Raw genomic sequence first — 12,073 nt, forward strand, 5'->3', positions numbered from 1 at the left:
CAGTACTATCTTAATACTTTTCCAGAACTAATACAAATTATTATGATGTAAAATTATGTAAACTAGGTAACGGCTATTTATAAAATGTATGGTTATTTTTTAAATGTTATTTTATTTGTTAAAGTTTATTTACGTACCTCTTTTCACAGGGTGGGCGTTGAACACATAAACATTTCAACAAACACATAAAACGGGATTCAGGTTGTACTTTCCAAGTAAAAAATCATTTTGCGAGCGTTTCCAGCACCTTATACCTGTGCCAGACTATGCATTTGCATGGCTATACTCCAAGTTAAGCAAACTATTTTTACTTTATCACATGAAAAATGCTTATATTATGGTGCAGTATGCACGCAGACAGAGCAGCTTTGTTTTGGTCAGTGTGTGCCACCAGACTGCAAACAGAATCTTGAAAGAAGCCTGTAGCCTTTGTCTATATAGTGTAAATATACTGTAGGTAATTCAATGAATGCACACATATACTGCACATAGACGTATGATCAGAGGTTATGGTTTGTTAAGCGTGCAGCCTCAGCATTCCCACCAGTCCTCAGTAATAAAGGATGTGCCTTTGCAGAATATGTGTGGTTTGACCACTTTTGCAAAGTCAGCACATAGTCTTCTTCGATGCATTTGGAATGGAAAAAAGGAACGTTTGCCTTCTCATACTTGGGATCCAAGACAAGCTCTACAGTATCAGTATCAGTATGGGCCCTTTTCTAATGAAGGCCTCCAATGAAAGTCTTTTTCCTGCCCAAAATTGGTCAAAAAGATGCCAAAAGAAAAGTAGCGAAGCCATACGCTTCAAACCATGCCTCATTGCCCTCAAGAGAAGTCCACGAGCGTCCATGTTTCTCCCAGAAAATGCTATAAAAGAGGCGCAATGAACAATTGGGAGGATACGAGCAGACGTTCTCCTTTTACACCGGCATCTGTTGGACCTCATTTTTTATGGCTGCGCCTTCATTGTGTTTTACTCAGTGTAGACCTCACATATGCTTACGCCTCCCTTTTTTGGAGTCAAAAGACATAAATCTGATGTTCACGCATCCGAAGCATACAATATCAACCCATTGTTTCGTCCTTTGTTTATCTTTAATTCTGATTGACTTTCACTTGACATTACAATATTGGTTTGTCATTTGAATTTAATACTCTTCTATAGGACCCAAAATATGACAAACATTACGTAAATCACAGCAGCTAAAACAAAAACAAATACATTGTTAAAATAATTCATTTCTGACCTTTGTGCACAAAGTATACTTGCTGTTGAGGAGAGCGAGCCTATTTAAGGTGCATGATCGCACCCTGCTGGAGAAGTCTGAGCGTTAACCCTGCATGTTTGTGCCATGCGCTGCACCGCCTGTGCGACAGGGGGCGGTCTCGGCACACGTCGCCGTTTATTCGCGAAGAAGACGGGGTTGTTCGGTTGAGGAAAATGGCCGACGTAGAGATGGATATCACGGCGAGAAGAATGAATAATTTCAACGAGCACATGTACGTATTTTACTTTAAGCACGCGGTTCTCGTAGTTATATAAGTGGAGCGTATTTGAGATTTGCAACTGAACTACCCAGCATGTTTATCATTTGCAAGCCGGCAGTTTTGTTGGGTAACACTGTTGCCAGGAATCGGTAATGATCTTAGCTTAGCTCGGCTAACATTAAGTTTTGCTAAACGCAAAATAGACGTGAGTCGAAATGTATCCCAATGTTGCACATATTCTCATGCAGTATGCGAGTAGTGCAGTATTCAAATAACTTGTTTACATTAACGCATTTGGTGTAGTTATCATGCCTGTGATGGTGTAGCCTAACTTGGCTAGGATCGGTTAGCATGTGAGCGCTAATGCTTGAACCCCATTTTGACTGATGTGCCCAATAAAGTGGCTGCCTTTCATTTGGGACTTTAAAGTAATGGGCACATTAACACTGGAGCACCAGTAAGCACAGTCTTACATCATTTTTTGTATTTGTTGTCTCCAAATGAATCGTCAATACTCACATTAAAATTCCGCGTCTTTCTTAATCGCTGGAAAGTCTGTTAACTAAGCCACCAACAAGGAAATCCACGATGCCTCAGTGACTTATTGATTCAACACAGCCTGAAATTAATGCAATGAATTAATATGATTAAATGTCAAAGCAGTACAAGGTCAGTCGCTAGATAAAGAGGTTAGATGTTTGTTGTGGTAATCAGCCTAGTTTTGGTTGCCAATGGTTACGGATACGTGCATGATGTGTGTGTGTGTGTGTGGTTTATTTTAGCTATTGCTTTATTATTCTGTTATTTGTTTTCTGAACTAAACAGAAAACAGGAGATGGAAAGCCAAGAGAGAAGCGGTAATGAAGACAGCGGAGATGTGTCTGAAGAGGACGAGGAAGAAGAGGTAAAGGAGCAAGACTACCCATCAGTGGTATCCTGTGATCAACAATCTAAATAACAGTACTGACATTGTTTTTTAATTACAGTCGAACAATCAATTCTACAGTTCCAAGTAGGTTACACAAATACACACCAAAAGAACCCAAATAGACGGCGTAGACATAGACGAGGTGAACAAAAACACGTATAAAAAATATACAACATAATGTGGCATGAAATCCATTAATACTGAATAAAGCAAAATACATTTTGAACTAAAAATCCCTCCATGCTCTACTAGAGATGCATCGATCCACAGTATTTTACTTCCAATCCCGATGAACTCAATTTGGATATGGACGGTGTCAGCAGGCATTGTAAAACGTTCCTTACATTATAGCAGTAAAACACACACACACACACACAGCCGCATTAGCGTGCGCTGCTAAACTATGCTACCCCTGCTAGCTTCCATTCACGCTCCGTAAGAGGAGTTTCTGCCAACTTTCACGGGTGTTTTAGGTCACCATTTTGACATGTTTTGTTCGGGAGGGGGCGGTTTGGTGTTTGTGATGAGATTCCGCCACGAATGAGCCGTCCGCCATGGAAATACTTCCCCACACGAACATTCCTTCTCACAATGACATTTCCCAGTAGGTTCCTCATTAAACAGTAAATTCTCTTTTTATTGGCCAGTTTCACGATTTCATCATCACGGAAATCATAGGGCCCTAATTAAAGCATTTAAACCCCCTCTTCCTGGGGTTTTGCCTAGTGTCCCTATCTTTTTGTGAGTAGTGTATATGGAACACAGTTTAGTAGTTATTGCTGTGACACAGAGCAGCGGTAGGATTAAATAAGCCCCGCTTTTGGCGCCCTCCTTTTTGGAGTGTGAATTGCGTAACTGTAAACATGAGATCTTCGGCAATGTAAACTTGTTTGCGTGTTCAAAATGAACTACAGCCAACCATGTTCTTCTCTTCCCAGGAGGAGGCTGAGACTAACGGCGAGAAGCCAGAGGAGGGCCCCAAACACCACAGCAGTGGCGGCAAACATAAGAGGAAAAAACACAAACACCGCAGTAAGCATAAAAAACACAAGCACGCTTCAGACGAGGACAAGGACCGCAAACGCAAGCATCGTCACAAACATAGAAAACACAAGCGTAATAAGGAGGGCGCCTCTCCCTCCGCGGCCGCCATCTTTGCCTCCTCCGGCCACAAGAAAGGCGAATCCTCTCCTTCTTCGGGCAACCCCAGTCTGGACGACCGCGCCGTGCTGGAGGACCTGGAGAAGCAGAGGGCCATGATCAAAGCCGAACTGGACAGCCAGCTGATGGAGGGCAAGGTCCAGTCAGGCATGGGCCTCATCCTGCAGGGTTACAACTCCGGATCGGAAGAAGATGGAGATCGGGTGAGAAACGGGGAACAGCGCCAGAGAGGCAGCTCAGGGAAAGCCACATCTCCCCGCAGAGCAGGAAGTGGTAAAGCTAGAAGGGACTCGACAGAAGGCAGTAAGACCACCTCCAAGCGCCACAGCCCAAGCAAGGCCACGGACCGGCCTGCTAAGGAGTCCAAGCAGGATAAGGTGAGCAAAAGCAGCAAGGACACCGGCGCTAAAGACAGAGGGCGCGGAAGGAGCGCTTCAAAAGAGCGAAAACATTCGGAGATCACGGAGAGGTCCAAGGAGAGAAGCAGAAAGTCTCTTTCCCCATCTAGCTGGAGAGCGGAGCAAAAAAGTAGTCGCACTGAGAAACGTCCCTCACCGCATCGGGACGAGCGGCCAGCCCAGGAAAAAACACGGCCGAGGTCCAGATCGCCTGGACGTGAGCGGGCAAGCCGCTCCGATGCCGACAAAAGACCCGCCAAGTCTCCGTCCAAGGACGCATCATCTGGGAAGGAGAACCGCTCGCCGCACCGAAGGCCCGCCCCCAGCCCGGCAAGAAAGCGCAGCGCCTCCCCTCGCCACAGAGATTCTCGGCACGCCTCCACCGGAGCCACGGACCGCATGAAGCGGAGCCACTCTCCTGTCCCCAGAGCCAGGTCGCCGCCGAGGAGAGCACGCAGCCGCTCCCCAGACGTAAGGAGGAGGGATGCTGAGAGGCAGGAGTCGCCGCTCAGGTGGGTGGACAATCTCCTTCACATCACTCCGCCTCGCTGCTCTGCTTGATGGTTTGTGTCCTGCTCTCATGCTCACACAGGAAGCGGCTGCGAGCAGAAGGCGGACCAGCACGAGACCGGTCTCGAGACAACAGTCCCAGGTTGTCCCTACGCCGCAGGGTGAGTCGCTCGCCTCTAAGGCGGCGTTCTCCATCACCACGGCGGCGCTCTCGTTCCTCCCCCCGCAGACGCAGCAGGTCTCCACTGAGACACAGGTGACGGTCGCTCATCCTCACTCATTCCTGTAGATCAGAGATGTAAAAGTGGAATTACACAAAGGGTCAAAAAAAAAAATTGCTCCAAGCCGAGGGCCGGACTGGGTCAATGTTGGTTAAAACATATTTGAAATGATTACACAGCCTATTGAATCTACACCTAACAAACACAGTGGATATTATTTCATGATTCAATGAAAAAAGCAATATTTTCTGATGGCTCTGTCAGTAATTTCAAGTGAAGGCACACAGACAAAAACGAACTTCGTTCAAATAAAAACCACATGTCCTGTACATTAAATGAATGAAGCAATATTTTGTTATGGCTCTGTCAGTAACTTCGAGGGAAAACATTTTCAACAGGCCACACAGCAAAAGTAAGTAAATGTTCAGCAACGGTGTTTCTGCTCAGGCTCACATTTGAAAATAGTTGCATTTTGTCTGGGCACACTGCATCACAAACACCGGATCGCCGGATCTGGCCCGCGGGCCGTGACTTTGACATACTGTATATGCTGTAGATGGATGCCAGACTTTGACTTAAATTGGCTTGGTGTCACTAACAAAGCTTTCGTATTGAACATCAGGTCCGGAGAGAGAGATCGCTATGGGAGGCTCAGACAGTACCGGCGCTCCATGTCACGTGATCGCGAGAGGAGGCGACGGCGCAGCAAAGATGAAGACAAGTTCAAGGGAAGCCTCTCAGAGGGCATGAAGGTGGACCAGGAGTCCTCAGAAGAAGACATGTGCGTTAAAGTTAGTTTTAGATGATTGGCGTATGAAGTACTAATGCTATACTGTGTTTTTTTTGCAGGTTAGATGATTTTGATGGAGAGGAGATTGACGAAGAAGCCTTGATTGAACAGCGCAGGCAGCAGCGCATGGCCATCGTACAGGTGTGTTTAGACACCCATCATTAATACTCTATACGTGCGCCTCGCCTTGACGTTTGCGTCCTCCGCACAGAAATACAAAGTGCTGAACGACGACAGCAACATGGTGTCAGAGCCCAGCAGCCCGCAGAGCAGCACGCGCAGCCGCTCGCCATCGCCCGATGACATTCTGGAGCGAGTCGCCGCCGACGTCAAAGAGTACGAGCGCGAGAACCTCAACACCTTCGAGGCCAACATCAAGGCCAAGCACAACCTCATCGCCCAGGAAAAAGACGGTAATGTACCAGCGTGCCTATTGGCTCTGGCAGCACTTGGGGCCAAAGTTAAACCGAATGAACCGTTGGATTTTTGCTAGAAGAAGGTGCACAAGCCTTGCAGTGCCTTCTTTCCAACGTGGAAGACCACCGTTTACGATGTAATCGCGTCTCTCTGTCATGTCTTCACTCAGTTGCTGGCTTGTTATCCAAAGCCTGGCTGTGTCTGCCACCTGCAGCATGTTTAGATCTCTGCACAGTATGTCAAGCCAACACATGGAGCTACGAGACGCAGCGCACATTGACCACAAACCCTCACCTCCTCACCTGGTGTCGTTGCAGGGGCCAACCCAAAGAAGCCATCAGCGCCCGACATGTTCACAGAGTCGGACGACATGTTTGCAGCCGACTTTGATGTAAGCATCGCATTCAGAACAATGATTTAGCCCAAATGGTAATGGTAATTGTACGTGCAGGGTGCTAGAATGAGAGCAGCAGGAGTCGGGAAGGACTTCAAGGAGAACCCCAACCTCAGGGACAACTGGACGGATGCTGAGGGTTACTACCGTAAGTGCTGCCTCAATTATGGATGAAGATAGCGTTCTTAGCGCTAACAAAATGTTTCTTTTGAAGGGGTTAATATCGGCGAGACGCTGGACAAGCGTTATGACGTATACGGATACACGGGCCAGGGGGTGTTCAGCAACGTGATCCGAGCCAGAGACACTGCCAGGGCCGGCCAGGAGGTGGCAGTCAAGATCATCCGAAACAATGAGCTCATGTGAGTTAAGATATTTTTCTTCTGTGTCTGATTCTATTCAATTCAGTATGCTTCGTACCTGCCCTTTCTCCCGGGAAATCCACCACCTTACGCCTCAAGAAAATCATTTATGAAAAAATGGTCTCAAAAATGTTACCGATAATGTCGAGGATAATTTAGGCCTAATCATTATCATTTGGACAACAATGTGAGTTTGTTGTGGGTTTTTTTGTGTCTCTCAGGCAGAAAACGGGTTTAAAAGAGCTGGAATTCCTCAAGAAGCTAAACGACGCCGACCCTGACGACAAGTTCCACTGTCTGCGTCTCTTCAGACACTTCTACCACAAGCAGCATCTCTGTCTGGTCTTTGAGCCACTCAGGTACCACAGTAGAAGAAGAATCTCCCTTTGCTGCTCTTTGACAAGTAACGGTGTTGTACTCTGTCTGGCAGCATGAACCTGCGAGAGGTGCTGAAGAAGTATGGCAAAGACGTGGGGCTGCACATCAAGGCCGTGCGCTCCTACAGCCAGCAGCTCTTCTTGGCCTTAAAGCTGCTGAAGAGATGCAACATCCTGCATGCTGACATCAAGCCTGACAACATCCTGGTACCAACCACAATCAGGCCAGGCCACAACAGGTCATTTGTTGAACTGTCACCTTTTCTCCACAGGTGAACGAGTCCAAGACCATCTTGAAGCTGTGCGATTTCGGTTCGGCGTCGCACGTCGCCGACAATGACATCACGCCCTATCTGGTCAGCAGGTTCTACAGAGCTCCAGAGATCAGTAAGTTTTCTCGTGCGTTTTAGCGTGAAAGTGGCTTCCCTCCCGCCCGCTAACATCACCTCCCCGCCAGTCATAGGCAAGCCGTACGACTACGGCATCGACATGTGGTCGGTGGGCTGCACGCTCTACGAGCTCTACACGGGAAAAATCCTCTTCCCGGGATCCTCCAACAATCACATGATCAAACTGGCCATGGACGTGAAGGGCAAGATGCCAAACAAGGTAGACGCCTTGCATCATCGCATCCACACTTGTTTTCTTGCTTTCCTTTTCCCACAAAGTTCCGTGACGCTCCGTGATGCAATCATGTGCTGCTCTTTCCGCAGATGATCCGGAAAGGCCTCTTCAAAGACCAACACTTCGACCAGAATCTCAACTTTCTCTACATCGAAGTGGACAAAGTAACAGAAAGGGTAAGAGAGCCTGGCACACTTCACCAACACTCCCATGCACTTTTTAAAGTGTACTCACCAAATAAGGGAAGAACTATGATGAATTTCAACGTGTCTTCCTTCCATTCTTCTAATGTAATATCACACGCAGCGCTACGCAACAAAATAATACGCGAATCCTGAATTTGATACGTTGCACTTGATTTTGGTTTTATACATGTTTGTGCAACATAGAAGCTTTCCAAACGGTATCACGTGCTACAATAGTTGACTATTGGTCCTTGGTCCTTTTTCAATTTATTTATTAAAAATAAAATGTTATTAAAAATAAATATGGCACGTTTCTATAAGCTGTATTGGTCTTATTTTGCACAAACATCACAGTTAAAGAAGCATGATGTGTTCATTACACGACACTAGTTTGCTGCTGCATATTTCGATATCGGTAACGGAGTGTTGGACGATATCGGTATATCAGTAAGAAAGGCAGTATGGAGCATCTCCACATAAAACTGTACTACAAGTGGCTGAAGTAGATCATTTCATTCTGGCCTACAAATGTTGACTTGATTGACTAAACAGGAGAAGGTGACCGTGATGAGCACCATCAACCCCACCAAAGACCTGCTGTCCGACATGATTGGCGGCCAGCGTCTGCCGGAGGACCAGAGGAAGAAGGTGATGCAGCTCAAGGACCTGCTGGACGGCACGCTGATGCTGGACCCGGCCAAGCGCATCAGCATCAACCAGGCCCTGCAGCACCCCTTCATCCAGGAGAAGATCTGACCCCTCCCCCCTGATCCCTGCCCACCCCCTCGACGGAGACCAACCACTAAAAAGCAGCTCTCATAGGAACCCGCAGACTTTCAGAATGTCATTTTTTCTGTTCTCCATTTCTTTCTGTGTGGCCACATAATTGTTTTATTGTAAATATGAAATGGTAGCCCATCTTAAAACATCGTAAACTTGTATTCACACATACGCTAGATTTCATTTGAGTGGCATTGGAGAGTTCCAAAAGGAGCAAATTGCTGTAAATACTGTGTCTCCAGCAGCAGTTTTTTTGGTTTGTTTTTTAAATGACATGTCATTGTGCGGCGATGCATGCTTCCAGACGTGGTGCTGGCCCGTGTAAATGTCTCAATACGTTTTGTTTTTTTTACCCTCATCTCTCAGCACTGTCTCCTGGTCTTGGCTCCTGAGGCTGGCAGATTTAAGTGCCTCCTGCTTGGCCACGCCCCCACCTCCTGTATATAGTCCCTCATTAATGTCTCCTCCTCATGGATGATGCTTTAGTTCCACCCCATCCCTCCTAATAGGCGGTTCAAACCAATCTTGTGATTTCAATGAAGACTACAGTAGTAAAGAGAGAGAGCACCTTCAGTATAAGACGACGTTTTAGTAATAAAAATGTTTCCTATTATCAGTGCCTTCTCTGTTTATTTTTTACACACACACACAGGGGCCAGTGTGGCCAACATGCTAACCACACAGAACTAGACACACATAGAATCACACGCACAATATCACAATTCTATGTGTGAAGATCTAGGGGGGAACTAGACACAGATTTACACGTGGATCTATGTGTGCTCCGTCGCGTGTGATTTTGTGTGTGGATCTATGTGTAATTCTGTGTGTCAGAACTAGACACAGAATCACACCCAGAGGAGCACACACATAGACCAGACACATGCACACACAGAATCACACACATAGATCCACGTGTAAATTCATGTGTAAATCTATGAGTCTACTTCCCACACAGATCTACACACATAGAATCACACGTAGAGTAGCACACACATTAGATCCAAACACATGATCTCACACACAGAAATAGACACATAGAATTACACAGACTCAGACACGTGAACTCACACACATAGAAATGCACACGCAGAACCACACTTTGAATTACACATAGATCCACACACAGAATCACACGCAGAGTGGCACACACACATAGAGCCACACATTGACTCGGACACATGAACTCACACACATAGAAATGCACACACAGAACCACACACTGAGCTATCCGTCCTCTATGCCGCTTATCCTCACTAGCCTAACCCTAGCCTATCCCAGCTGACTTCGAGTGAGAGGCTGGGCACACGCTGGACTGGTCGCCAGCCAATCACAGGGTACATACAACACTCACATTCATACCTGTGGACAATTGAGAGTCTCCAGTTACAGCCGGAAGAGGACCTTCATTGTAGCTTCTAAGAAAGGCCACAAGAGGGAGCTCTGTGCTTGACCTGTCAATGAAAATGATATGGGAACGCTGCTCAGAAAAACGTATTTCAACACACTCTCTTCTAATCCTTTTAAATATATATCTATATACAGTATATTAAAAAGGCTAAAACAAATCTATAGATGTATTTTACGAGTAAGTTTACTAAGTTTGGAGTTAACATAAGTCATTAGGATCAACATTTCAGCCTTCATTGTGGCTTTTTGCTAGATTTTTCACATTTTTGCTGGGGTTTTAAAATTTTATTTTATTTTTATATCCACAATGTGCCACGAGCCGCACTTTTTTGAACACCACTGGTTGTGAGATGCCTTCTTTATGCAGATCAACAATCCTGACATTTGCAAAATGCTAGCGGTGGGCGGATCGATCCAAGTCAATATTATCTATAACAGGTTGGTATCGTATCAGATCGATGCTAGGCGTGATGGAATCAATATTTTTCAGCTGTCTTCTTTAGTTTCAAAAATAGTTTTTTTGTTGTGTTCATATATATTGTATTTATTTTTATATTGTTTATAAAGTCAGGCAATAAGTTCGTAGATTTTTGAATGACAGTCATTAATAGTTTTTGCTTTTGTTTAATTTGCATTATTTACCTTACGTTGCCCAAACAATACGTAATAAAAGGTAATAGTGGTCATATTTTTCTGATATTATGACATTGTCTTATAATGTTGTATTAAATATTGCTAAAATGTTCACAAATAATAATTATTTTGAAAAATGTCCAGCTAAAATCTACCAATATGAACGATACTCGCCCTGTACAATAATGACTTGGTATCGGATCGACACCAAATTTGTATCGCCCACCTCTACAAAATGCACGTTGCAATATTTCAACTGCTCAAGAGTGCTACGCTGAAATGATACAGTCAAAGAGAAAACAGCACGTGAGCTACAATTTGTGTTCCAAATCGCGCACTTGGACACTTACACTGAGCACTTTCAGTGCATAAGTGCGGCCACGGTGAGAAGTACGGCAAATTGCAGTGTGCCGCGAGTACCCGGGTGTTCCGCTCAACAGGGCCCGAATAGGTGAGCGTGAGGTGTGAACATTCAGCACTATCAAAATTCGTACGTAGTGTTCATAGTATTCATATTGAAGTGTGGAAGTGCGCGATTTGGAACACAGTTAATCAAGCGTGTTTAACTCACCTGATGTTGTTCAGACTCCTCAGAGCGAGCAATTCCACCATAGTAGCCTTCAAACGTTATAAAAAAATTGCATCAAAAACAGATTTATGTTTTGACGCAGTAAAAAGTTTTTCTTCGAACACATTTAGCTTTTAATTCAATTTAATTGCATATTTAACGGGGACTTGTAGGGGACATTTTTTTGCACGTTTCACTCACTTGCTCAAATCAGACAGCGGTGACCACGCCCACCTCTCTTCTTCGAATTAACTCTCCTGCGTCTCACCACAGCAGCTCCACTCAGTGTTCAAGGTTTGAAATTACACTACATAACTCATAAAAACCATGAAGATATGCTGTTTATAGGCAAAATATAAAAAAACCCGCAAAAGTCAAATATAGTTTGCATTTTTATTAAAACCATACAAACATTTGTAGTCATTTAGAAAAGACCCAAGTGTCTCCTCTGGGAGGGGCTTGAGAGTTCCTGCTTTTTTTTGGCCCCAGGATGTCGTCACCCTTTTTTTCCCCCCAGCTAAAACCTACACGTGTCATGTATGGACACATTTTTATTTATATAGATTTATATATAAAAACACAGTAAAACGTGAAAACTTAAACAAAAATAAATGAAAATGCATTTCACAAATCTTTTCCCCATAATTGGACATTTTAATATAAATGTTCATGTTTATTTTTTGTACTATTCACAACGGAAGATTGGCAGTGTTTCTTCTCTTTAATGCAACGTTTAAGGCACATACCTCAATGTCATTTCCTCCTTTAAAAGGAAACCATTTCTTCTTTTTTTTTTTTATAAAAAAAACAAAACAAAAAAGCCATCA

At 44.7% G+C, this 12,073-nt stretch overlaps 1 protein-coding gene across 1 annotated transcript; it reads left to right on the forward strand.

The window, feature by feature from the left end:
• The first annotated feature begins 1,380 nt into the window (after nt 1–1,380).
• On the forward strand, nt 1,381–9,238 carry prpf4bb (pre-mRNA processing factor 4Bb). The gene is made up of 16 exons (XM_054764877.1): nt 1,381–1,500; nt 2,314–2,392; nt 3,355–4,487; nt 4,568–4,741; nt 5,329–5,487; nt 5,556–5,637; nt 5,708–5,909; nt 6,231–6,304; nt 6,365–6,455; nt 6,522–6,669; nt 6,891–7,028; nt 7,100–7,253; nt 7,319–7,433; nt 7,504–7,655; nt 7,760–7,846; nt 8,408–9,238. Exons 1-16 carry the CDS (start codon nt 1,442–1,444, stop codon nt 8,609–8,611), a joined length of 3,051 nt encoding a protein of 1,016 aa, XP_054620852.1. The 5' UTR covers nt 1,381–1,441; the 3' UTR covers nt 8,612–9,238.
• Nucleotides 9,239–12,073: the final 2,835 nt, after the last annotated feature.

The sequence above is a fragment of the Dunckerocampus dactyliophorus genome, chromosome 21 (genome assembly GCF_027744805.1).
Source record: "Dunckerocampus dactyliophorus isolate RoL2022-P2 chromosome 21, RoL_Ddac_1.1, whole genome shotgun sequence".
Classification (NCBI taxonomy): domain Eukaryota; kingdom Metazoa; phylum Chordata; class Actinopteri; order Syngnathiformes; family Syngnathidae; genus Dunckerocampus; species Dunckerocampus dactyliophorus.

Coding starts and splice junctions, on each gene's coding strand:
- prpf4bb (XM_054764877.1), top strand. CDS start 1,442: ATGGCCGACGTAGAGATGGATATCACGGCGAGAAGAATGAATAATTTC. Junction 4,488..4,567: donor AGGCAGGAGTCGCCGCTCAG/GTGGGTGGACAA, acceptor ATGCTCACACAG/GAAGCGGCTGCGAGCAGAAG. Junction 6,670..6,890: donor ATCCGAAACAATGAGCTCAT/GTGAGTTAAGAT, acceptor TGTGTCTCTCAG/GCAGAAAACGGGTTTAAAAG.